The sequence below is a fragment of the Semicossyphus pulcher genome, unplaced genomic scaffold (genome assembly GCF_022749685.1).
Source record: "Semicossyphus pulcher isolate SPU_LCO1_2020_fin unplaced genomic scaffold, fSemPul1.0.p SCAF_15, whole genome shotgun sequence".
Classification (NCBI taxonomy): domain Eukaryota; kingdom Metazoa; phylum Chordata; class Actinopteri; order Labriformes; family Labridae; genus Semicossyphus; species Semicossyphus pulcher.
In genome coordinates, this window is record NW_027211659.1 from 569661 (window position 1) to 597095 (window position 27435).

Here is a 27435-nt window from a genome sequence, read left to right on the forward strand (position 1 = left end):
TGCTCTTCAGATTGTCCAACATGTTATGCAGAGGTTGGGAGTCATTGTCCATGAGAGTGAATGGCTTCGTCAGTATTCTGGCCTCGACGATCTCTTCCAGTCTGACGAGCTGCAGGCCCATAACAGACTCAGCCTCCTTAATCAGTTTATTCAGTCTGTTGGCATCCTTTACTGTGATGCCTGCGCCCGAACACACAGCAGCAAAGAAGATTGTGACGGCAGCAACTGACTGGTAAAACATGTGGAGCATTTTGCTGCAGACGTTGAAGGACCTGGGCCTCCTCAGGAAGTAAAGCTGGCTCAGGCCCTTCAGGTAGACAACGTTCCGTGTTGGTGGACCGATCCAGTCTGTCATCCAGTTGTTCACCCAGGTACCTGTAGGACTTGACGATCTCCACGTCACTCCCACTGATGTGTCTAGAGAAGGAGAGGTCTTGTTTCCTCTGAGGTCCACCACCATCTCTCTTGTTTTCCCCATGTTCAGCTGCAGGTGATTTATTCCACACTGCCTCACCTATCGAAAACGGGGCTGCACGGTGGTGCAGTGGGTAGTGCTGTCACCTCACTGCTAGAAGGATCCTAGGATGAATCCCTGTTCTGACGTAGGGGGCCTTTCTTTGTGGAGTCTGTGTGTTCTCGTGCATGCGTTGGTTCCCTCCGGGTACTCCAGCTTCCTCCCACAGTCTGAAGACATGCTCGTTAGGTTCATTGGTGACTCTTTAAAATTGCCCATAGATGAGAATGTGAGTGCGAAAGTCTGTTTCTGTGTCAGCCCTGTGATTGACCAACAATCAAACCCCCCAGTGACCCTGAACAGGATAAGCGGTATAGATTATGCATGGATGGATACTGAAAATAAATCTGGATTCTTGTTATATTTCTGTGTTAAATTCAATTTGAAGGTTCAAGTTAAACATGGGAAAGACAGCTGTTTGAATATTTACGATATACGACACCATACGATCAACACAGTAGTACGTATGTTTAAGAACATAACTATGAAGGTAAAGAGCAGACAGTCACATGGTCTTCGTTATTGAGCTGCCTCTGACTTTGTTTCTTTGTTGAGTTCCAGTGAAAGACATTTGCTGGATGACATCAGCACTTTCAGGCTCCTTGCATGACTTCATGTCGATGTAGAAGGGGATTTCTCGTCCCCCATGTGGAGAGCACCACCCTTTGTTCTCCGTTTCCTCTGTCAGGTGATAACCATCTCTGCTGTCCAGCTCAGCGATATAATGAGGCCGACATTTACGGCTCCAACAGCAGCTGTGTGCCCACTGCCCACCTGGAAACCCCACCCAGGTCTAAATAAAACACACTGATAAAAGAGAGACAGGTCTGCCACTCACACAATGAAACATTAAGAAACAGAGTTCACAAAGAAGTTTTTTATTGAAGTCCTTTAAAGCCAACATAAAAGGGGAATCCTCCTTGGACTTGCGTCTTGTATTGTCCCTGAGAACCGTGCCGTGGATTCATCACATGCGGCTTTAATTATAAAACAAACAAAAGGCATCATGTGTTTGGTTAGAGATTTCTTCCATGTGCACACACTGTTGTAATTAAGAGCCCCAGATGATCTGAGGATGATGAGTCACCGTGATGACCTTTAACTAAACTGGTGAAAAAAAACATAAATTCACGTCCATGTCAGGCCGAAAACCCGACATGACTCACGCATGCATGCAGACGGATACAGATTAATCGCATGATTAAAAACATGTTAAAAGGAGCACATGCTGCTCTGTAGGTACATTTTCAATGCCGTGTGTAGAGCAGTGACAACAGCCGCATGCATAGGTTATGCAGGTGTTAGCCATAAAGAACTTACTGTTTTCGACTGTTGGACTAAAATCATGAGAGTTTTACTACATTTAACTAAATATTCACATCATGTAACTTCACTGATTATACAAGCCAAGACTGTAAGATGGACATAAAGACAAGAAACATACAGACTGTCAGCAACCAATAGGAGCAATCTCTTCAGCACCAAACAGGAAGCAGCGAACCAGGCAGATAGGAAACATGGAGGAGGTGCTCTTCACGTGCCCTTCTGAAGTTAACGTGATGGCATAGCTAGGTTGCCTGCGGTACTTTTGCGGTGAGGGTTAGAGATACCCAGACTTTGCAAAATGTGTTAATCTGTGACCAAGATGTGAGAGGTGTATGGTAGGCACTGCACACAGCTAATCTTTATAATCTGAATATTATTTATACATTTTCACTCTGCATATATATATATATGTATATATATAAAAATATTAAAGCTAGACAGTTCTTCTACTAAAGATCAATAAAATTTAACTGAGCGTGGAGATGAGTAGTGCATACGCCTCCTCGTAGTCGCCCCTGCATTGGTCGAGGATGTCCTCCAGGAAGACTTTGCAACAGTCTGGAAAGCTGTTCATCAGTTTCATCAAGGCCCAGTCATAGTCCGGATCTGAGTCTGGAGAGCAGACAGGAAAATACATAATCCTTATAGGGCCAAATTTATTCATTATGGTTCCCGTGAGACGTCTGTTTACAGAGGGCTCTTTGATTGTCATGAGAGACAGTGCAGAACACTCTCTCTGACTCTCAGGCACCACATATGGAAGTTTATGATCACTTGTTTTACTATTTTCTCTTTGTGGATGAGCAATGCAATCTGTTTGGTTTAACATTTACACACCCAATCGATCATCAAAGGCTGTGAGGCAATCCCCACACTTCTCCCTCCTCAGAAGTTTGGTTAAAAGAAGAGTGAGAAAAGCACTTTATTTCAAACAGCTTGAAACCTCTGATGTCTGACCACTTTGGCATCTTTCCTGTTACTGCCCGCACCTCTCCAGACCGTTGACTGGTCCGGATAGTCAGAAGAGAAGGCCTGGGCAACATCAACCAACCAGGAAGGAGATTGGTTGTGGCAGATATTGACAGAATGGAAATACCTGATCAGTACGTGGGTATACACAGACCCGGCTGGAGGATGCAGCCTGACACGATGTATTAAGGATGTGTGGGAATCTGACGTGCAGAAATGTGCTCATAACAACAGAGCCAGGACTGATGGTTTCAGATATTCTCGGCTATTTTAGCTTTAACCTCAAACTGGTGGAATCGCACGGCTGTGGCTGCTGTCTGTCGAGCATTTAGTCAGGCGAGAGTCACTACCAGACAGAGTGCAGCTAAGGCCGGAGATATACTTGTTTTTTAACCTCGTGTACACAACCGTCAAAAGAACAAAACTGTTCTCATACTTGTCTCTGCACTACGCGTGTTACTGGAGGATACCTCTAGAGGGCGCACCAGAGAGCTCAGGCTGTATGCAGCTACCGCAGGTGCAGGATGTTAAACACAGACATGGAGACACTCGAGGAGGTTACTGTGATGTTCACTCTGAGCTCACAGCAGAATCAGCAGCATCTTTCATGACATTGGCTCTCACACCACATGATGTTCTCTGTGTGTTTGCTTTGCTCAGTCCTGATTGGCAGGTATTCACAGGATAAAGCATCAAGTCAGGTATCAAACTCAGTCTGTCAATCCAGGCTAATTATAAACAGGCGGGGCCCGCTCCTCATAATGTGTCTGTCTGGCTGCAGGCCCAAAGTCTGTCAGTCGGTCCTGAGTTCGCACAAGCCCGATTACAACAGCGTGTGTCGATGTCAGGCTTTGCCCTTGTTTTCTGCATCCTGTCTCCAACTCACGCCCTTAAATGTGTTTGATTTATTGTTTAACCCGTAGTAAATAAAGGTATGTGCCCACACAGGGCGGAACAATACTTTCTTACTCATATTTATAGATGCACACACATTTTTTCCACGAATGACAAGTACGAGCAGGATTTAAACGCCCGAAACGACTGTGTCACTACGTACCACACATAACTTCCTGTCTGCATTTTTGATGCATGTAACTGTTGATTCAGCGCAGACTAAACACACAATCAGTCCTGTAAGAAGCAGGAGGTGGGCAAATCTCGTCACAGGTCTCATTAACGTTTGGTAAACCAGCCAGGCTAAAAAACAAAAGGTGTGAGGAACAGACGGCAGCTCACCAGCTTCCTGCGTCCGGCCGGAGCAGCTTGGGTCTGGATAGGGGTCCAGGTGAGCGACGGGTTGTTGTCGTACATCGCTGTCTGACTCTTCAGAGGTGAAATAGGGACACTCTTCCTCCTGAGCGGCCTCCCACTCCTTGCTGCCTCTGCCTTGACCCTCGAGTCGGTCCAGAAAGGCTGAGTTCACCCTGTCAAAATACAATGAATCAAAGAGATGCTTTCTATTAAACTAACTCACTTTATAACCTTACGTGCTGGCAGGCTCGTTGAGCGCGATGTTTGACAGTGTTTAAACTTCTTATCCACTAAGATAGAGTGAGGTCACTGATCTGCACACAAAAAACACTTCACAATCAGCGACGGGCCAGTCTGTGCTGGTTTTAATCCAAAAGGATGAAGAAAACAAACGATTCATCTTGTCCTTTTCTGCCTGCGTAGTTTGGATTTCATCGAGCAGAGAGTTCGCCATCTGATGCTCGGTTTAATTTCCGCACTGATGTGGTTGATATTTTTTTCATAAGAACTTTATTAACTTGTAATATGTAAAAATGTAAATGGTGTATTTACCTCCTGTGTTCCAGCTGCACTTCTCTCTCACTTTTCAAGCTCTTCTGTCTCTGTGAACGCTCCTCGGCCTCGCTCTGACAAAACAGACCAAAGTGTCAAGCAGCAGCAGCGTAATGTGAACGGAGAAAGAAATAACAATAGTGTCCTCTAAGAGTTAACTGTAAAGGTCAATGTCAAGGACCAAAGTACATACATGACATACATTTGTTTCCTTTCCAAACAGGAAACAAGGGAGGGAATTGTCGTGGATGTCGACTGGTGTTTATCGAGGTGTTAATGCATGAAGATTCAAACACACACACAGTGTGAAAAGGTTTCCACCAGCTCTTTTCACCTGCTCCACATTCCCACCTAGTTGTGCCTTGTTAGACACAGTGTGGAGCCCTCAATTAGAGGGAGTTTCAGCTTTCATCCAAACAGAGTGAATAAAACACGTTTTCATTTTAAATATTCTTTATTTGAATTGACGTGTGTTTGACTCTTGTTTCAGTGGGAATGGTACTCCCTGGTTTTCCTTACCTCCCTGCAATGGTTTATTCCAGGGCCAGGAGAGGTATCAAAGGTGACTGGGATATTGACGGGGGGGAGAACTGTTGTGTGTAGCAGCTTGCTGTGAGGCTGTATCTTTGCTTTACCCGGGACGCAATTTTTGATAAACCACATTTTTTTGGCAGTATGACTGATTTGTTTGCAAACTGCAGGTAACATGCTTTGTAAGCGCAGTTACAGTATGTACTGTAGTAAAAAGAAAGCTTCAGAACTCATTGAATGTGTGAAGCTTCCTGTGTGCCTCATATCAATGATTCCTGTGCCTCATATCTGTGTGCCTCATATCAAGAGAGACCACAGTACGTCACGCTGAAAGGCTGCACATCTGACACTGTGGTCAGCAGCACTGGAGCACCACAGGGGACGGTACTTCCCCTGTCTTATTCACCCTCTTCACCTCTGACTTCTAGCACAACTCTGAGCTCTGCCACATGCAGACATACTCAGACGACACCGTGATCGTCGGCTGTGTCAGGAATGGACAGGAGTACAGGAGGAGGAGAACTTTGTGAGGTGGTCCGAGTCTAACCATCTGCAGCTAAACACTTCCAAGATACACACATACAACCAGGGTCCATGGAGGGGGTCGACGTGGAGGTGGTCAGGACCTGCAAGTGTCTGGGGCTGCAGGTGGACGACGGACTGGAATGGACAGCTAACATGGACACTGTTCAGAAGAAAGGGCAGAGCATTGGTGTCCTTCAACATCTGCAGGAAACTGTTGCTGATGTTTCACCAGTCTGTGGTGGAAAAGGTTCTCTTCTGTGCTGTGGTGTGTTGGGGAGGAAGCAGCAAGAAGAGGGACGCTGCACGGCTGGACAGACTGGTGAGGAGGGCTGGCTCTGTAGTGGGCACAGAGCTGGACTCCCTGGTGACCGTGGCAGAGAGAAGGACCCTGGATAAACTGCCCACCACCCTCTGCACAGCACATTCACCAGGCAGAGGAGCATGTTCAGCAGCAGACTGCTGTCCCAGTCCTGCTCCACAGACTCAGGAACTCTTTTGTCCCCCTGGCCATAAGACTGTACAACTCTATCGACTCTGACAAAGGCAGCTTTCAAACACTTCTACAAGGTGGTTAGCCTGTTGTCGGTCAGTCTTTAGCCAATATTACTCAGAGAAAAGTTACGTAACTGTAATCTAGACTGAAAAAGTTCTGTACACAAACATCTGCCTTCTTTTCCCGGCGTTTCCCAGGAGAGCTGAGGGGTCAGTGAGGTGGTTGTTTGGGATGGAACAGGAGAAGGAAGAAACACAGCCCACCTGTGTGAGCGCCATCAAAGCTCAGCATTAAATCTCCCACTCAGACACACACAGCACACATGTATACACACCGCACACACACGCCCGCAAACAGAGGATGTGAAGGAGGGATCAATCCGTCTTATGGAGCCATGTCTGAAAGAACAACAGATCCCAGGGTCCTGGTCGAAACCACATCAAGAAGTTGGACTTTTGCTGCTCCACAGCCGCAGATGCTTTCATCTGCTAATCTGTGACGTCCATCTGAGAGAGAGGCAGCATGGGAGAGAACAGAGGGGAGGGAGAGGAGAGAAAAGGAAAGGCAGAAGAGAAGAAAGGGGAGGGGAGGGTAGAGGAGAGGAGAGAAAGGAAAAGGAGGGATAGAAGAAAATAAAGGGGGAGAGGAAAGGTGAGAAGAGGTGAGTAAAGAAAAGGAAATGACACAACACGAGGAAAAATGATCTGATGAGGCAATATGAGACAAGACTGGAGAAGAGAGGAGACAAGCAGAGGAAAGGATAGGAAAGACAAGGGTAGGAAACAAAGGAAAAGAGGCCAAATAAGCAGAAGAAAATAACAGCATGTCGAAAACTGATAAGAGGAAGAAGAAGACTGGAAGAAAAGGGATGTACAGAAAAGGTAAAGGAAAAGAAATGGAAACCAGAGATGACACCAACAAGGAAAGATGAGAGGAGAAGAGATGAGACATGATGGGAGTGGGCAGGAAATGAGACAACTGGAGGAAGAGGAGGAAAGGGAAGGGAAGGACAAGAAAGGTGAAAAGGGGGGGAAGGAAAGGAAAGGAAAGGAAAGGAAAGGGCAGCTAAGAACCAGAGATGAGACAAAACAAGAGGAGATGGGAGGACACAAACAAGGCAAAATGAGCTGAGAAGGAAACAAGAACATGTGAGTTTAGGAGATAGGAAAGAGAGCAAGGAAAGAAAAGAAGGGCGAGGAAAAGGAAGGAAAATATCTGGCAAAAAGAGGAGGGAAAAGAAATGAAAGAAAGGAAAAGGATGACAAAACAAGAAGAGAGAAGACAACAAGGCATCATGAGGAGAGAGGAGACAAGAGGACTTGGTAAAGAAATGGAAAAAAAGGTGATAATAGCGGGAAAGGAAAAGAATGAGGAGGAAGACAAAGGACAGAAAGAGACAGGTGGAAAAAGGGAGATGAAGACAAACAAGGGGAGAGGAGAGGAGACTAGAAGAAGGGAGAGTAAGGGAATGAATAGAGAGAGAAGAGACGAGAAGAATGGGGGGGTGATGGAAACTGTAGAGGAGAAGACGTAAGAGATGAGGAGATTACAGATGACACAGAGAGTCGTCAAGTCATCCCGGAGTGAGATGAGAAGACAGGAAGAGGCGAGCCTTTGTTTCTGTCTGTAACCCTGGTATCATCAGCTGAACTCTGTCATCACAGAGTCTGCCTCTTCTGTGTGTGTGTGTGTTCCTCCATAAAACACAGACACCTCTTTATTACTGTAACTGACTGACTTCTCTTTCCTTCTCCACCACAGTGTGACCCCTGATCTCTCCCTCTTTCTCTCACCAGTGACTCGCCTGCTGAAAGATTTGCGTCAGGTCTGTGTGAGAAAAAGAGAGTGAGAGAAAGAAGAGAAAAGCACAACAATGAGAAAAGAACCAGAAAGAAAACATTTCCTCCGTCCGCCGAGGGAGCTGCGTGTGCACATTTAACACTGCTCCGTCACCACACGATACGCTCGCAGCAGAAAACTGTTTCCTGCACACTTTCTTCTTCTCCTGTGCAGCATCACTGACAGACACGCGGCTGGGCGGACGCTGTTAGCGTGTCTGACAGGAGCTGTCAACACTCTCTCATCAATGTATGTTTTCAAAGCTAAGAATAACTGTGACCTCTGCATATTTGAGGCCTATGAATCACAGCAGTTACTGAATTTAAATTATAGCAGCAATTACCCCAGAAGAGACTGTCGATTAAAGCCTCTAAATATAAACCAAACAGGCTCATGAAGAATCCACAACAGGGGCTGAAAATAAATGTTCACAACTATGAGAAAACGATTCAAATAAAACAGCTGAATCTGCTGCTCAAGACTGTGTGGGCGTGGCAGATTGTGATTTGATTGACATCTGCCTGGCCCCGCCCACTACAATAATTCATGTTACAATCAGTGTAGTGCAGCTTTATATATTTGAGCCTCAGAATCAGAGGAAGTAAAATGTGATCCTTTTTAGGGAGGGAATCAACGGGTAACTCACGATACGACACGTGGCCCACGATAACGATGATGTCACGATACGGCGATTCTGCGATAATTGATATATTGCAAGACAATCACATGATACATCACGATATCTGATTAACTTCTTCAGCAATTAATTTCCCTTCCCGCCACTGCGAGGAGTCGTTAAGCAGTGATGCAGTGAGTCGCAGGTAAATCTGTTTAAAGCGCAAAATATTTGTAAACTAAAATATTGATATTTGGCACCAGCCTATCAATGATTGTATTGCACGTGTCAGGACAATGATATACTGCCATTTCTGTATCTTGTCCCATCCGTCATCATTTTATTTGGTCACTGAAGTTTGAGTTACAAAATGCTCTGCTATCCAAGTCATAGTTAGCAGTTAGCATCCGTTTGCAACGACAGCTGAGAAGCCCCTATTTGTTCTCAAAGCTGTGAATGCAAAGCTAAATGATGCTCTGCAGCATTAGCTCCTGCTAAACTATTATGGAGGTAAACTAACCCTGCACACGCTCAACAACCCGCTGCCAAAACTAGATCATCTACAGCTCGCACTAACGTGGCGAGGCTGCAAATAGATAACCAAAGTCTGCACTCGACCTGTTGCCTTTATAATCTCTGGGACTACGCTAACGCTAACATCCCAATAACTGCCGTCTGACTGATGTTAGGATCAGTTTGCAACAAATATCCAGCTTAACCACACAAAATTCAAACCCAATATCAGAAAGACAACAATGACTATTTCAAACTTGGATTGAAACTCATTTCAAATTCCTTCAGATGCTTTTTATTATGAACGTTTTGTGACCTTAATTGAACATTTAGAAGGCTATTGTGTTCCACAGCGAGGCACGTGAGTGGTTGGTGTGCAGCTTTGGGTTTTCTCCAGGTACTTTTACCAGCGCAGGTCATTCCTTCTCTATTCTGCCTCTCTGCAGACTTCTTACAGTCATGTCATGTTGTGTCTCTGTCTCTGCTCCGTGTGAACTCTGGGAAGTCCCTTGAACTCCGCCTGCTGCTCAATCCCTCCCAGGGAAACCAACGGGCAGCAAGCGGAGAAAAAAGGAAGCAGAGAAAACAAAAGAGTGAGAGGAGCAGACAGACGGACTTTAAGAGACAGGGGAGAGGAAATCTAGAGGACCTCCTCCTCAACTGTGAGCGCGCTGTACAGCTGTGTACCCCGGTTCTGACCAAGAGATAATTGCAGGGGGGTATCTAGCTCCTCAACCCACCCGGCCTATCTGGGATACCCCTTAATGCTCACTTTGTCCTGGAGGACAAAAACTCCTCACCCAGGAGTATTTGTTCAGAAAACAGCTCCCAGAGGCAGATCCAGCGGTGTGAATCACCGCAGAGCTTGAGGCAGATATGAGGCTCAACACTGAACCCTGGGATCCGAAGAGCTGATGCACAGAGAGCCGTGTATACAAACAAAACATGTGAAAGCACATACAAGTGCACACACACACATTATGTGGTCGCTGGCTCACCCTGGATGACGTGTGTGTGGCACTGCTGGATGCCGGTGGACCTGGGGCTGTCCTCTCAAACCTCTGCAGAAAACTGTCCGTCGCCCTGCAGGAGAACACACACGACATCGTCACATTACAAAAAGACAAACACGATAATAATGAGTGTAAATGAGAGCGTCGGTTTCCTCCACGGACTCTCCATGTGCCTGCGATCCTCACACAACAAGGTTGACCAAGTTTGTTTGTCCCCCTGTGACGCCGCTCTCTCTCCACTGTCTCTCATATCTTCATTGTTCCTGCAGGTTCACACGTTGGTCTGCTGTCTCCTGTTTTTGTTTCTCTTGTCAGGAAGCCAGAGATGCTACTTGACAAGCGGTTTCCCCTCCGAGTCGACCATGTATAATATTCCAATAACATCTCCACTGTCTGGGTAATTGATTTAAAGCGGTCTGTTTCTCTGCTGGAGAATCAGGCTGGAAACCTTCAGACAGCAGACACTCTGGATCATAACTGTATCTACATATTATGTAATGTCCAAAACCACTCGACTGATTTTACATGTCAAAGTCGATTCGCGGTATATGATGTGCTTTTCAATGATTCTGTCTTTGTCACCTCTAATAGTCTTGTTGGACTCGAGGTTGGCCTTGTTCTCGAGACAACTTCTTGAAGGTCTCGGTCTTCTCTTGGAATGGACCGTATTTTTCCTTGGCCTTGTCTCGCTTTAAGACAAAGACGACTCTGGATTTTGTTCCAAGACCAGTTAAGACAAACAATACAAGTTTGGACTGAAACATGTTCACATGAGGCTAAACACTGAACCCTAGGAGCTATGGAGCATGTGTCTGTGTGCATATACTGCGTCTACAGGCACACACAGTGATGTTCAGGGAGCCGTGGATAAAAACAAGATATGTACGTGCACATACAAGTGAACGTACACATTATGTGGTCTCTGGTTTACCCTGGATGACGTTCGGTGTGGCTCTGCAGGATGCCAGTGGACCCGGGGCAACGAGGGTCAAACTACAGATCCTTCCAAGTGTGCATTTAGCATAACTGCAGACTATAGACTGTATATGAACCGAAAAGTGGAGCCAAGCTGGAAGTGCCTGTAATCTGCATTCTTTCTAATGGCCAGCAGGGGGCGACTTCACTGGTCATGCATCCTTCTCTCCTGATGTATTCCCTCAGTAAACATGTTCCTAATGAGTTTATGGTCTCAGTCTCTAGTTTCAAGTCTTCTTCAACACAGCATGATGTTCATTTAGTCACTGATGCTCCCATTGAGAGTCACACAGACCAGGAAGAGGGGAGGGTCTAGGGCGGGGCTACCTGTGATTGATTGATGTTAACTTGATAAAAGTCTTGTTCAGCGGGTGGTTGTACTAAAAGAGAAGAAACACTTTGAGTTGTACGGAACATTTTTTGAATCATCCTAATAAATGTATCCTAGTTACTATGAATTACAGATGCAACTTGCAAACCAATCAAGTGCTGGCATTAGTTGATAACTTTCCTGATACTAGCCCCTCCCTCATGTCAAGCTACACTCGTCCAAATATGGTCACTTCCGGCTCCTGATGGCTGCAGGTTAAAGGAACTTTGAAACGAGAGACTTTTTGTCAACTTTATGTTTACAGTCTTTTTCAGTCTCCCAGGAAGTATCTTTCCACATTAAAAATAAAACCGGCTCTACAACTCCTGAAAAGTGTGAAAAGGTAGACGGGGGCAATCAGAGGTCAACCTCCTGTCGCCAGTCTGCATTTCTTTATGACTGATGCGCTGTTGTTGTTATTTCTGCCAACAGAAAAGCATCTTTGTCAAACAGTGATAATTAAAGGTCAGCAGAGGATCAGGGCTGGAGGTTGTGTCATCTGATGCTACATCTGTGACTGAGATCCTTTACAGAGCGTGAAGAAACACAACACAGCGCAGCACACAAAACACACACTCCACCACAGGGTGACAGTGATGAGACCCGAGTGAACCTGATCCCGGTCTGACCTGAGGTGATCCTGCATGTGCAGCTCCCTCCTCCTCTGCTCGTCCTGTCGCTTCCTCTCCTCCAGGCGCTCCGCCTGCAAAGCAGCACAGAGAGCAGTCACACCGCAGCACACAGCCGGATGTAAGGCACACCGCCACAGCACCAGACCGTCCTACATGAGGGACGTTTATCTGGGTAATAATGATGCCGTCAGTACTATGATGGAGGTAACAGTTACACATTTACTACATACATCATCAGTATGAGAATAAGGATCATTTTATTCATGAAGCACTTTTTAATCATCTCGTCTTGTAGAGCTTCTTGCGCTCGTACGACTTGATAAATTGAAGTCACTGATCTTCAAACATAAAAGTAAAAACAACCATTTTTTAAACAAACAAAAGTAACAAACTGCCGATCTCTGAGGTGATTACATGTTAGAGCGTCAACCAATGAAAAAACAATTAATTTACTCCCCAAGAAATCCAAGAGAAAAGTCAAAATGTGAATGTTTATATAAACTATAAAAATCATTAACTACCAGAACAAAGGTCTAACGTTCTCGCTCTGGTTCTTCCTCTGGTTCTTCCTCTTTGCAGTCATCCTGTTTTATTGTACAGAGTGTATGTGATCCTTCAGTGACACATTTACTGCTCACACAATGACTGTCTAATCTTCCTATAAAAGAAGGAAATCCCTTTCAGTCTCCTCTCACGTTCGTACATTTGCCAAAGTCTTTGTCTCTGCATTACATCTTCGTTTTTCACATCATATTCTGGCATGTGCAGCCGGACCATGTGGGCTGTTACAGTGCGCATTTACTGTAATACAGGATCCATGTACATGACGGAGAGGCTGGCTGAGGAGCAGCAGCTGAAATAAACTCCATGTTCGTGGTTTAAACACTTAATAATTCACCAGCCGGCCGTCATCTGCCCCTGCGTCCCGAACCAAAGAGGGTCATGTTGGATTCACAACCCGTGTTTCAGCCAGCCTTCTTAGATCACGTCTATAGGCTAAGAAAAGTCTGATTCACATGCATGTGTGTGTTTCCTGGATTACCAGAACATTCCTTTGGCTGCATGGAGGTCATGGTGCAACAGGAAAAGGTCTGTGGAAAACCGCTTTGGTCTTCAGTTAAGTTAATCATCCCTCCACATAACTGCATGAGCTTCTCTGAGAGCATGAGCAGACAGATGAGGAGGAGAGCAGTGAGGAGCTGTCTGTCTTCAGCTGCTGGAAACTACGAGGACATTAATCAGGTGGTTTTAATGAGGAGTGAGCGAGGGAGACTCTGAGACACGAGGACCTGCTGCAGCTACAGGGATGCTTGTCTCTGCTGACATCTAGAGGATAAAAGTCGAGACGGCATGCAGAGAGAAGATGACTCCCCAACGTGTTTCATGTTTCAGTGGTATCCAACACTTTCTTACCTTTTGCAACAATTACCAAAAACGTCTATTTATACTTCGTGAACAATCAAAAACTGTTCTTTTTGCATCTGGTTGTGTTTTTGACGTCTGCAGTACAAACAGGTCTGCAGAGGATTGTACTAACACTCAGTGTCCACCTGCACTGTGGGACGAAGACGTGAGACCCATTTCTTTAATGTAGCTAAACACCATAAAAATCTTATATAAAAGTCCTGCTCTCAAAACGTAGCTTTGATATAAGAACAGGAGTATTTGTAGACTTTTTGTTTTTTCTAATATATTAGACAAAACATTAGAAACACCTCTTAATTAACTGTATCCAGTTAACATTACAGTTAACTGTAACCACAAAGTGATAATTATAAACTTTGTTAACACAGACCCGAGGACGGGGCTGCTGCATTAGATCACATTTGATTGCACAGACGCTGCCGCTCGCATCAAATTCAAACCCTGTCTCATCCAGGTGTACACTCCGTCCCGCCCACTACGCTCTGCCAGTGAAAGGCGCCTGGTGCTCCCATCACAACAGGGCCCTAAGTCTCTTACTAGACTCTTCTCCTCTGTCGTCCCCCGGTGGTGGAACGAGCGACCAAACTCCACTCGGTCCGCAGAGTCCCTTTGACCTTTAAGAAGAAGCTAAAAACCCAGCTCTTTATGACCTCTGACCTTAATGATATTGATGCTACTGATGATGATGACATTGCTGATGATTATTTGTGTTCGCTACGTAAATAAATAAATGATGATGATGCTTCTATACGCCCTGTGCTCTGCCTGTCAGCACCAGCGTCCGGTCGCACTTGAAGCTGTTCGTTGGCTCTCACTGACTCCGCCCCCTCCTGTCTCGATCGTTGCTCGTGTTGTTTTAACTCTCAGATGTTTGTCGCTTCGGACAAAAGCGTCTGCTAATTAAACTGTAACATTGTAGGTGAACCTGAGTGAATGAGTGTCGATGTAACAAAGAGGGACAAGAATGTATCCAGCAGTTTCACTTCGACAGGCTTGTTGATTCAGACTCACCACCGTTGCAGCAGAATGAATTCTAAAAGCAGCCTATAATTTACATTTCTGCACTTATTGTTGTATCATTGTTTCGATGCATTTTTCCTGAATTACAAACGTGAATATCCATCGCAGAGAAACGAGAAAAAACTACGACATTTTCTGCTGAATACCACAAGAAGTGCTTTATTCTGAGTGAGTTGTGCAACTCTCTACTGGGAAAAACACCATCTCTCTCTTGCTCATGCAACTTCTACTGCTCTATCCACCTACACATGGAACCTGCGTCTGAGTGCAGCACATTCCTGATGTGGAGCTACAGGAAGTCACCGTGCTGTCTGTGATGTAGACATATTCAAAGTGTTAAGGCAGCGAGGACGAACCAGAAATGATCACCTCATTTTAAATAACTCCCCAAAGAGTGTTAAATATATTTACTTTGTAATAGTTAATTTAAATGTTTTTTGCACATAAAAGTAAAAATAAATTATTTGAGGGCATTTTTTCTGCTAAATTGAATGCATGTAAAACATTTAAACATGAGGTCAAAGTAGTTTGCTCTCACCTTCTCCCTCTGTACGGCCTTCATCTTCTGGTTCTCCTCCTCCTCCTCTTGTCTCCTCCTTCGGTCCGACTCGTCCTTTTTCAGCTGAGAACAGTAAAAAGTAAATAAATGCTCTAAACACATTTCCTGCATCTCAAACATGATCTGTTTTTATACACTGAATGCTTGAATTATTTACAGACCGTACAATGATGATTTAAAACAAATATAAGTAAATAAAACAGATCAAAAAGATTGGCATTATTTGTGTTTGCTACATTTAACCTTTTTCTCCAGTTTGGCGCTACGTGAGCCTACGAGCTGCTTCTGTCTGGCTTCAGCCAACGTTCCACCTCCACCTTGATGAAATAAACAACAGGTTACACCTTATCAGTGAGTATGCACGTGCAAAAGCAAATTAACATATTAATAATGTTACACATGTGATGGGTTACCCAGCTTCTCTGGGTTGAGGTGCACAGCAGGCGGTCTGTTGGCCTCTTTCCATCTCTGAAGATCCTCCTCTTCTTTCTGAGCCACTGCAGCAACACAACAACACACAGAGAACAGATTTCTAACAGGTGTTAAGATAAAAAGAATTCATGTACTGGAGGTGAAAACAGCATCAGCCTACTCGTTGTCAACTTGCTTCGGCGAGACTGATTTGGTGGGATGACGGTGAATCCACCTGAGCTGAGACAGAAACAGGTCGTGAGTGAGACACAGGATGTGGATGCTGCAGTACTTTATAACTCATATGTCTCCATCACTGAGTACGGACGCTGTCAACATGTTCGGTTTACTTTCTATGTCTGGTTCACTGATCAGATATTTACAGTTGTGCTCAGATGAAATTGGGTCCTACCAAAGTTTCCCCTTTACAGAACTGTTAGCCAAAGTTTATTTCTTTTAAGAGCCACAACCAAAGATTATGTTTATTGTCAGGGTCGTGTTGACCTGGCGCTGGATGTGTGTGTAGTATTGAGGAACAATAACATGATGTCATTGTTATATGCAGGGTATCAAAGTAGCGCTCACTCTGTTTGTTCAGGGTTTTTTGCAATTAAATTCATTCGAATCTGCAAGTTATTTTTCTTTAGCAGACCCCTAAAAAATGCTTCTCCAACAATGATCAGTTGACTAGAAGTTTTCGCTGTAACGTTTCAAAGAATGGTGAAAAATATAAATAACTGTTTCCCAAAGACGAAGATGAACCCCTCAATGTTTGCTTTAAACGTTTAAACGTCAAAGAGGAAAGAAACCAGAAAATGTTCACAAAACATTTCCTCATAAAAAAACTACTAAAGTGATTATTTTGTTATCAAAAATCATATAAATATATGCAAAGTCTGTGTAGACATACAAGAAATATGGCTATATTGTTCTAATGTTAGCAATAGCTGCATTTTCAACAAGAAATAGATTAACATCAAACTTTTTTATTCAAAGTAGTAGATGGAGAAAAAAGAGAATATAGTGTATAACACATATAGAATTAAATATAGGCCTATAAAAACATACAGCCAACTTTTTAAAGCAACATATGTTTATGGCTGATTCTGAAAATTGAAAACAAGTTCAAAGAATACTTTAAAGTCATCAGCAATGTCGTATTTTAGACATCAAAGAGTGGCCTGGTGTTTTTCTTACAGGCTGTAATTCAAATTATTCATTTATTAGTCTTTTTATTTGTCTTATTTGTAATTTGTTACAGATAGCACATTATGTATTATTTTGTCTTTAACCACTTCATGATAATGAATTGAAACTACGTTTATAGCTCTACGTCACATACACTAATGGGAATTCCGGGAAACAGTGAAAGCACCATTACTTTCTCTACTCTCATGAAACGAAACCGAAAGTTAGCATTAGCAACTCTCACTAAATAAACAAGAAACACAGTCATATCAGCCTGAAACTATTTAAGAACATAAGTCTATATGTTCATCTATCATTTAAAAATATAAATTATAAATTTAACATCACCTTTTGTCTCAGAATTCAGATTTAATTCCCTCTATAACTATAACTTTACTTACTACTGCGGCTGTCTGTCTGTGGGTTGTGGATTCCCGCTGTCAGGTGCATCTCTGTCAGGATTAACAGGTGTTTCTTCATCATTTCCAGGTACACCTGCCGTGTTGTCCTGTTGGTAGGTGTTCCTGGAGTTCAGCAGTTTTTTTCTGTTGTCTCTCTGGTTGTTGTTGTTGTTGTAAGGATCCATCATCCAGCAGGAAGTCACACCGATCAAATGTCTGTCGGTCTCGGCAGTTGTTCTTCTCAGCGCAGTTACGTGAAAGACAGAGTGAGTACACGTGTGTCTGCTCCCATCAGATGTAGTGTATAGTACCTGTACACAGCAGAGAGGGAGGGCTTAAATAAAACAGCGCCCTCTGCTGGATGAACACGCACAGGCCGCTTTTCGTTAAAGGTCCATTCTGTAGTTTCATGACGACAAAATGAGTCTGTTCAATTAAAGGCATCTCTACATGACAGTGTTTATTAAGTGATTTACCTGTTCAACCTGGATACCTGTACATCAACAACACTATTTTCCATATGTTTAAAAATATTGTTATATTGATCCAGGCTACATCCGGTCTGAAGTTTCCTGAGTGACTCGACCGTGTATATTGAGCACGTATCAATCAGGTCCTTTTTTTATTTTTTTATTTATATACTGTAGATTTATTTTTTATATTAGCATTCATGGTTTTTATGTGTATTTATTATGTATTTATTTATCTTTTTAAATGTATTTGTTTTTTACAAGTATTTGTTTACATGGATTTATTTGTTTTATTTTCACTCATGATTTTGTTTGTATGTTTCTTTTTATGCATGTATATTTTTAATATGTATTTATAGTTTTAGATTTGTTTTTTATTTATCTTTTTAAATTGTAATATTTTTATGAGATTTGTTTTTTGTTTTTTATTTGTATTTAAGTGTTTATTGTATTGTACTCATGTTTCTATGTATTTATGGACATTATAATGTGTATTTTTTATGTAATTATGTTTTAATATGTATTTATGGTTTTAGATGTATTTGTAGTTATTTTTTTTACACTGCTGTGTGTCTGTTGTGTTGTGTTGACTCCTGCTTGTAGAATGTACTGTTTCCCACCTCTTACATGTGAGTGTCATATGTCGCTGCAAATATAAAAATAAGGGTTTTGGTTTAATTTAGTTGGACAAAACAATATATTTAGATACGTCATCTTGAGCACCGACCAGTTTCACAATTTCTCGACGCTACCACGTGATCAAACAGACCATCGATTGAGAAAGGTGAAGGCAGATTAACTTTCTGGAACCAGCCCACACTTTGTATTTTGAGCTCTATTACAAAAACTGAAAGTCATGACATGAAAGACGCATGCTTCTTTAAAAAGTCATTTATTGTGAGCTTAAAAGGACGTGACGTGTTATCATGAGTACAAACAAACATGAACAGTTAATGAAGACTTTTTGGCAGGATGTGAGTGATTGACAAACTGGATGTTAACACACAAAGGAGGGACGAATAAATACACCTCTTCAACATCTTTGACAGGTAAAGTCAGTACAAAGTCTAAAAGCAGTGTGTTGTATGTGTTAGCAAACTGTTTAGGAACCTTTGATTAAACGATATCAGTCCATGTGTGGCGTGTTTGTGCCGTTACGTTTCATTAGTGTGATTTTAAACTGGCACTAAAACTTTTAATGCTGCCTGAGCTTTTGTCTAAAGTTTAAAGACAAAGGAGAAGACAAGAATTAACTGTTGACTTTGACATAAAACGAATAAGGCAGCGAGGGTCGAAAGGATCCCTCTGACAGATTCTGTCCCCCGTCGAGCACAGATCACCAACAAATACTGACGACACACACACACACACTCTCTGCAGGGGACCTAGTGCAACCAGGGTAAACAAGATCACTGAGCCGTCACGTCTTCTAGTGATGCATTCACAGGGAAGATGGCCTCCGGTCCCCGTTTCCTTCAAGACAAGGCACCCGACATGATCCGACCCCCTCAGTCAGGGAATGTTTCAGTCCGTAGATCTCCTGTAGTTTCAGTTACACTCCTCCTGACTCTGGTGTATACTCCAGTATCTGTAGATGTGTGTGCGTGAGTTTGAATGTGTGTGTCCGTGTTTTTTTTTAGTGTTTGGGCCGGGAGGGGAGATCACAGTTTGGGCTGGTTGGCTAGCTTAATCTTCAGGTTCTCTGCCAGCTTGTCCAGGAACTCAAAGGTGTTCTGGTAGTCGGCACGAGTCACACTGCAAACAGAGGAGAGAGAGCACAAAGGGTTAGTACACTTTAGGTTCACTTTGGCATGCACTGACTGTGAGGTGGAGATGCTACGTGGAAGAACTAATAAAGGTTAACAACACTGAGGACACAGAGTGGGGACGAGTCATCACAGATTTAACTGATCCGGTGAGAAAAGCTTAACCTGTGACAGAATGGATTGTGGCTGACTGAAGTCCCACGTTTGGCTTATTTATTCATCGTGTTTGAGTTCAAACAGTGACTGTTTTGTTACCATGGAAACTGCAAACCAAAGAGTCAATAACTGAATGCAAACAGCTCCTCTTTGGGTTCATATTAAACGCACAAACTACCTGATGTTGTTAGACAGCTGCAGCTAGACCTGGGATAGTGCTCCAAGTGAGTTCTACACTGAGCTCTAAATCTGCTGTTATGCTGCAGACGTCCACAGTGGAAATACAAAATAATGAAAGACTGACTTTGGCAGGCCTTTGATGCAGATAGCCAGATCCTTGGTCATGAAGCCGGCCTCGATGGTCTCGATACAAACGGCCTCCAGAGCCTCAGAGAAAACTCGCAGCTCTGTGTTGTTGTCCAGCTTCGCCCGGTGGAGCAGACCGCGCGTCCACGCAAAGATGGAGGCTGCAGCAAAGCACAGGATTTATTATATGTATCCAAACCCAGTATATATGTAAAATAACAAAAGGATTACATTATGAAAAGCTTTGTTTCCTTGTGTTGTGTTGTACCTATGGGATTGGTGGAGGTTTCTTTGCCCTGCTGGTGCTGTCTGTAGTGACGTGTCACGGTGCCGTGGGCGGCTTCAGACTCCACCGTGCGTCCATCGGGACAAATCAGCACGCTGGTCATCATACCCAGAGAGCCGTATCCTGAAAGAGAGTCGCACAAAACCACATTAACAACAGATAATCAGCAATCAGTCATTTGATTAGAAGGAAAGTCCTGAGTTTAGTTTCAGCCAACCTTGTGCCACAGAGTCTGACTGAACGTCTCCATCGTAGTTCTTGCACGCCCAGATGAAGCCTCCCTCAGATTTCATGGCCTGGGCCACCATGTCATCGATCAGACGGTGCTCGTACCAGATGCCTTTAGCCTCAAACTGAGCGCGGTACTCCCTGGAAACGCAAGAAGGACACAACATCTCTTAAAGTTGGGATCTACATGTCGTATAAAAGAGTGTGTGTAGAGAGACTGGGTGCACGTGAGTCCTTACTTCTCGTAGATCTCCTGGAAGATGTCTTTGAAGCGGCCGTCGTACTTCTTCAGGATGGTGTTCTTGGTGCTGAGGTACAGAGGCCAGACCTTAGACAGAGCCATCTGGAAGGAGCTGTGTGCAAAGTCCCTGACAGACTTATCTGTGTTGTACATCCCCATTGCAACACCTGCACCTGGACAGACACAAAGACAGACACTGCATCAAGCACAGTTCAATGTTTCGGATGATGAAAGATGAACAACAAAACTCAAACATGTAGATGAGCCTGATCTTCTATTATTGAATGTAACAACTCTGTATTTAAAGAGTTATTTATAAAATAAACTCACAGAGCCTGAACTACTTCAGCAGCAGGCTTCAGTTAGAGTTTTGTCTGAAGGGTTTGAAACAGTGTTTGTGTTCTTACCCTGAAACTCATGGATGACATATTTAACCGGCTCTCCGTTTGTGGGCGTGTAGGTCATCTCCACTCTCCCAGGCCCGGGCACCACAAAGTCTGTGGCTTTGTACTGTGGAGAGAGACTAAAGGTTCATATACTAGAAAGCAACACGGCTGTCAGAGCCCACTGAAACCACAAAGACAGTCATTAACTCCTTGGCAGAACTCCTGTCACCACCTGTGCTGAATGAATACCTCGGACCTGCAGGGATGTTATGTAACTCTCTGCTGTTTGACTCTTCACCGGGTTTCCTCTGAGGTCTGTGGACTCTGGCAGCACGTGCTCACCTGTGATTTATATCTGAACGCTGCTGTAACATGTCTGACAGTACAGGCTGTACGTTAGGGTGCAAAGGACAACTGATGAAATGTGATTATGGACTGAGTCCCTCCTGATAACCTTCCGACCTCCATGCACTGAGCAAATACCACAAGCAAGGAGTCAGCAGTCAGGGACTGATTTGCAGTTATGCTGCAGAAACAGCGACGCTTTGTCGGACAATGATGAAGTGTCTCTGTTTCTTTCGGGGCTCTCAACAAATAACTTTTTCAGCACAGTGCCAGAAGTGTCCTGATAAACTTTTGGAACAGTCCCTGAATTAATCTAAACCATCCTGAAATCAAAAAGTATCACTCGCACATTTTTAGGCTGAATCTTATATTTCAAATCAAGTTAATGAAAAAAACATGACTGAAGCTTGTGAAAAACAAAGTGTGTTTCTCGAAGCTCTTCAGTGCACACACAGGAAGTCAGATAGGGCTGCAAGCTGAGCTACCGCTAACAGCATTAGCTTGTTATTTAAGGTAGGTATTCCTTCATTGTGTCATCGTTCAAAGGTTTTTAACAGGCGTTAAATTATCCAAGAGGTCTCCTTCTTAGAAAGATGAAAGACCTGGTGGTTTAAACAATGCAGCCTGCAGAACCAAGTTAAAACTGTGCGTGTAAATACTCCTTGATCAACAGCAAACTGGCCAGGCGACTCTTTGTGGATCAACAGCGCACCTGATCTCCGTGGGCGTGCCTTCCGATGATGATGGGTTTGATCCAGCCGGGCACCAGGCGGGGGATGTTCCTGCAGAGGATGGCCTCCCTGAACACGGTGCCTCCCAGGATGTTACGGATGGTGCCGTTGGGCGAACGCCACATCTGCTTCAGCTTGAACTCCTCCACGCGCTTCTCGTCTGGCGTGATGGTGGCACACTTGACGCCCACGTTGTAACGCTGGACCGCCTCCGCCGCCTCAACCGTCACTTTGTCGTCTGTGGCGTCTCTGTTCTCCATACCGAGGTCGTAGCTTTGCAGGAAGAGGCACGGAGGATAGAGTTCAGTATCAGAGAGAAAGCTAATACAAGTCTTTGATATTTGATGAATTGTCTTTACTAGTGCAAACAACCCAACCCAACAAAACAACACTGTTTTAATGTTGAGTTTCAGGCTGTGTCTGTGATGAGGAAGAAGTTAAATATTGTTTTAAGTTACACAAGCTCTGAAAAAAACCTGAAAATCTCCCAAATGTTCAACTGCAGTAGAACCACAACCATTAATCAATACCTGATCAGCTTTTAGTTAAATAGCAACCTTTGTGATTTTACATTCAGTCAGTTTTAAAGACAAAAAGTCAATATATATAAATATTGTCTGATTGCAGCTTCTTAAATGTTAATATTTCCTCTGTGTGACGGTAAGCTGAGTATCTGTGTTGAGGCCGTGTGTGGCTGTAAGCATGAGACTTAGCATAGATGTGAAAAACGACCATTTATAATCTGAACAGCAGAGGCATGGGACCCAATAAACCAAAGCCCTCTGTTACAAGAAGGGCAGTGATTATTCACGCTTCAGTGTGCATGTGCATAAAACCCCGGAGCTCAACCGCACAGAGTCCTAAAGTGAACATATGCCAGTGTTTTAGTTGGCTGGAAGAGAGCGTGTGAATGTGAAAATCCAGAACGTCTGCGGTGTGAAACATCATCACCGTGTCAAAGGACACGACTGACATTAATGAGAAGTGAAGGAGAGTGAGCTTGAAGAAACTGCTGCCAGGGCTTTATCCACTTCATATCTCAGCTAATTATATTTCCTGTGAGACGTGACACAGTGTTTGCATCAAGAATAGAGATTAACCTCCTGCCCCATTTTCTCCATTGTGCTGAAACTGCTCTTGTTTCATGTCTGTAACTGGTGAGGGGATCTGCAAACCAGCCAGCGACACAAAGACAGAGAAAACAAGGAATCAATTGTGCAATCACAACTGCTGCTCTGCCAAGAGAACTCGAGAGGCTGCGGTATAACAAGGCTGCACAGAGTAACTACTGAGAGAACGAGGTGTACTACATGTGAAATCTAGATTCAGCATGCTTATGGTTCCCTTCAGTTAGTCCCTTCATTAGTCCAGAAGTGTTTCTCGTGCACTGTTTGGTATTGTTTGAAAGCAGCAGCCGTGACCTTTCACCCACTTTCCTCCCCCTTCCCCCGAAAGCTGCAACGACACGACGATACAGACAACTGAGGAAAGAGAGAGACACAGAGGAAGCTCTAAACGGGTTTAACAAGTATGTAGGTGCATTCCTCTGAGCCAGAACACCTCAACCATATATCTAATCTGTGCATATATTGACTCTTTATGTCTGTAAATACAATCAGACGTCCGTACAGGTGTTTAAGTTTAGAATGAGACTCGTATATTTATGGACTCCATCTTTGAGAGTTTGTTTTTCCACAGCGGCCTGATTTATGACATCAAACATGCACTTCCTGTTGCACCTTAAATGATTCACTTTTATGACCTGATGCAATAAGTGATGATGAAAACACTCCCATCAAACACCCATCAAATCTGTTTTAAAGAGATAACTTTGTTTAAGTGACCTGTCCCTGCTTCAGAGTGAGAGGAAGACACGATCCGCCGTGAAGGAGGGGAACATTAGTGACTTCAGCTGCACACAAAGGTCGTGTAAATAAATCTGAACAAAGTCCAGGCAAGAGATAAGAGGAGGAGTAAGGTCGAATGCAGGAACTGGCACATAGCAAATGTTCACTTGGAAATGATTCAGAAATTACGATACGCCAAAGAGTAATTAAGTGATTTTAGTTATCAGAGTCAGGCCCTAAAACGTCTTTTTCAAGCATCCCTAGGCAGAATAAAGTGCGTTAAATTACAGGGGATTTTAGTCCCTTATCGGACCTTTGACAGTGTGATGGTTGAGGTGTAATAACAGGTGTAATGTGCAGAGAGAATTTGCACCTGCCATCTGACATATTGGGGTTAAATGTCGGCTGTGGTGGGTAAAAACCTCAAGCTACACGTTTGGTTTTTCATACATGAATAAATATTGTTTTTCCAAAGAAATAAGTTTTATAATTATACTTCCAGGTACCACTGACTCCATGTTAACAAACAAACAAACAAACAAACAAGTAAAGTAAACACAAAACTGAGTGGCTATGTTCAGTATCTGCTACACGACACTTGTAATTTGTCTTTCATTAGTTATAATAGGCTCATACTTATAAAAATATGACTTGTCCTCCTTCTCAATACATCTTTTTTCTTCTGCTGTAACAGTAAAAGTTAATGTTATAAATAAGTTCAATCATAATTCGGGCGTGCATTTAAAAGGACAGGCATAAAAAATGAAGACTTCATCACTGATTTAGTTTTGGAGAACATTCGGATGAGGGTAAGATTATAACATGATGCTTGGTTCTCTGTACCTGCATCTCTGAAGGTGAGACAACAACTAACCACCTGTCAGGCTGGACTTCAACACCTTCTCATTCGGTGCTTATCAGTTTTAATGGCTGTATTTCTGCTCTCTACTGGGAGGTATCAGGATCAACAAGTCAAACCAGAAATCCGACACGACAGGAACTATTGCTGGATTATCGTTTGTATTCAGTCGCTCTCAGTCGTCCCTGCACGGAGCACGAGATACCACGATGCACCTTTCACTTGTGTGGAAAGATGTGGATTTGAACGACTATTGAATTGCAGATTGCTTTTCATCTGAATTCATGTAGAACTCAAGACGAGTCCCGCACTTCTGTGTGTTCTGTACAAGGTGTCCCCACCTCACCTGTGCAGGTCGAGCTCAAGGTACGGGAAGATGAGTTTGTCCTTAATGAGCTCCCAGATGACTCGAGTCATTTCGTCTCCCTGCATCTCCACCACAGAGCCGGCCTTGATCTTCTGAGACATCTTGAAGCCTGGTGGTACAAACAGAGGGGGCACGCACAGACAGTGAAGAAGACAGACAAAGAGAGAGAGAGTGTGTCAGAAGATAGGGCGGTGCAATTTCATCACTTAAAGCTGATCATTATCAGGCTATTACTTGTAGTCTTACTTATTATAACTGTGAGGATGCATACTGGCACTTCTGGCCTGTATTTATAAAACTTGAGCTGCTGATTTTTCACTCTTTTTTTTAACCATTTTTGTAGTTAATTGTTTGCTGATTAAACAAAACAGAATAACTGCAGTCGTCGCCTTTTAAATGATTGAAACCAATACTACAGATGAAGGGGTTTCCACTCTGCAGAACACTTCAGTATGAATGAGTGAATTCATTCATAATATAAACTAGGGCTAGGCAGACCAGTGAATCAGCAGTTTTGCTATAAACTCTGTAATCATCTTAAACCACAGCCCTGCAGCATATGATTAACCAATGCAGACTAACTTAATCCACTGTGAGTCCACTTTGTCTGCAGCTTTACTTTACACATGAATTAAATATCCAGCCCTGTGTTTCCTATAAAGATAATCTACCGTTTAATGTTTGCATATGGCCATTTGATAGTTATGCTCATTTTAAAGATAAGAATTCTTCTCAACTTTAGATTTTTTTGGGTATAATTTGGGTTTTTTTTTACATGACGTTTGCAAGAGTTACATAAGTTGACAGGCTGATGATGATCGCCTGATGGGGAGGAGACTGTAAAGAGCCAAAGGCAGTCCGGTTAGAGGCCAAACGAGGAATGCAAACCGTAAACATAACGTTTGATGTACTGTTTAGATAAATAAATGACAGTATAATACAGGAACACAGGAAAGAGTTTGCTAACACTGTGGGCCTTTGTGAACACCCGAGAGGCAAGCTGCCATATATATAAATACAACACCCCAAAAGTGATCCCGACTTACGTGTATACAAAAGAAAAATCAAGCTAGCTTTATTTATGTTATTTTCAACGGTTTTTAGCGAAGCTATGCTAACCAATGTAGCAGGACACAAAAAGAGATGTATAATGAGATAACATTCACTTCCTTGTTACGTTACGTCGCCAGTGCTTACTTCTGCAGTAAGTACACTTTTATAATGTGTAACAAACGCCTACCTTGCGTAGTTTAAAGGTCCTCGGAACAGACAGCGACAAGGGGAGGAGGCGGATTGATGTTGTGTTCCGTATTACAGGAGCTCAAAGCCGGGCTGACAGAGGGGCGGCAGGTACCCGGCTTCCACCTCCCGAGTCCCGAGATCACGGGAAAGATATTGGCCAATCAGAAAAGAGAATAAAAACTAAACGCCAATCAGACAAGCCCACACAACAGGAGGGGCGTGATTTGTTAGGGCGGGGTTGGCAAATACAGCGCGCTGATTGGTCATAGTTACACTGCGCTCTTCCGCCTTTTAGAACGTACACATCTCATATAACAGTTCATTGATTGTTATGTAGCCCCATACACACTCTTTTATAAGACATTTTGTCCAATTCGGTATTTAAATGAAATGTGTACTTATTTATTAATTTCTATGAACATTATCATAGTGTAGTAGAATATGTCTCATTAGATACGTCACACGTTAAACAAAAAAGTCGCAATTTACAGAATTAAAGACACCAGTACTGCACTTCTTGGGAGAACATATTCAAGTCGGACTGAAAACCGAGAGGCCAGGCTGCTGCTGTCATTCAAGCTACTTATTTCATTCCATTAAAGATCATTGAGAAGCCTTATTAGCCTTGACCACTGAATTAGACATCTGACTGGTTTATAATGTAACACTCAGCCTGAGGGACTGCCGGATCTGATGGAAAATAAGATCCTTCTGCAAGACTGATGACGTAACTGCTATTTACAGAGCTGTGCTAACCAGATAAGTTCTCCTCGGATCAGCTGCTCATTTAACATTTTAAAAGTCAAAGTCATGCAAACTGTCAGAATGTGTTGTTTGGTATTTTACTTTTTACTTTTACTATGTTTAGAAAAATACGGGTTTATAGCAGAAGTTTTCAGAGTGGCAGGACAAAACAGTGGACACCAATATGGTTTGTTGCACTACAGGAGTCCAGTATTTTCATGTCAGGGGCTTATTAGTGTTAATTACTTAGTTTTAAGACCAACAACGCAAAAATCTGTTTGTTTGTGGCAACTGTAAAAAGTGTTAAAGCTGGGGTCGGCAACTTAACAAAAGGAAAG

General features: G+C 43.3%; 2 protein-coding genes across 3 annotated transcripts; both read right to left on the reverse strand.

The window, feature by feature from the left end:
* Window positions 1-1376: 1376 nt before the first annotated feature.
* epsti1 (epithelial stromal interaction 1) lies at window positions 1377-17398 on the reverse strand. 2 transcript variants are annotated; one of them, XM_069662587.1, is made up of 10 exons: window positions 17124-17398; window positions 15716-15774; window positions 15537-15620; window positions 15367-15440; window positions 15103-15186; window positions 12117-12190; window positions 10128-10212; window positions 4613-4686; window positions 4046-4233; window positions 1377-1491 (listed from the first exon to the last, which is right to left on the reverse strand). In XM_069662587.1, exons 1-10 carry the CDS (start codon window positions 17309-17311, stop codon window positions 1406-1408), a joined length of 996 nt encoding a protein of 331 aa, XP_069518688.1. In that variant the 5' UTR covers window positions 17312-17398; the 3' UTR covers window positions 1377-1405. The 2 variants fall into 2 exon arrangements, with proteins under 2 accessions (XP_069518688.1, XP_069518687.1); XM_069662586.1 differs by having other exon boundaries at window positions 1377-2452.
* Window positions 17399-18292: 894 nt separating this feature from the next.
* idh1 (isocitrate dehydrogenase (NADP(+)) 1) lies at window positions 18293-26461 on the reverse strand. Its single transcript, XM_069663635.1, has 9 exons — window positions 26352-26461; window positions 25091-25220; window positions 22020-22311; window positions 20984-21086; window positions 20575-20749; window positions 20325-20476; window positions 20090-20230; window positions 19820-19982; window positions 18293-19348 (listed from the first exon to the last, which is right to left on the reverse strand). Exons 2-9 carry the CDS (start codon window positions 25210-25212, stop codon window positions 19255-19257), a joined length of 1242 nt encoding a protein of 413 aa, XP_069519736.1. The 5' UTR covers window positions 25213-25220; window positions 26352-26461; the 3' UTR covers window positions 18293-19254.
* Between the last annotated feature and the right edge of the window lie 974 nt (window positions 26462-27435).

Bases quoted from the DNA above. Each gene is read 5' to 3' on its own strand.
- epsti1 (XM_069662586.1), bottom strand. From the start codon at position 17,311: ATGATGGATCCTTACAACAACAACAACAACCAGAGAGACAACAGAAAA. The intron at 15,775-17,123 runs GTAAGTAAAGTT...TTTCTGTCTCAG, and splicing joins ACAGACAGACAGCCGCAGTA to CTCAGGTGGATTCACCGTCA. The intron at 10,213-12,116 runs GTCAGACCGGGA...GTTCTCCTGCAG, and splicing joins CACATGCAGGATCACCTCAG to GGCGACGGACAGTTTTCTGC.
- idh1 (XM_069663635.1), bottom strand. From the start codon at position 25,212: ATGTCTCAGAAGATCAAGGCCGGCTCTGTGGTGGAGATGCAGGGAGAC. The intron at 22,312-25,090 runs GTGAGGTGGGGA...CTTCCTGCAAAG, and splicing joins CTTGAGCTCGACCTGCACAG to CTACGACCTCGGTATGGAGA. The intron at 19,349-19,819 runs GTCAGTCTTTCA...CTCTGTTTGCAG, and splicing joins TGCATCAAAGGCCTGCCAAA to TGTGACTCGTGCCGACTACC.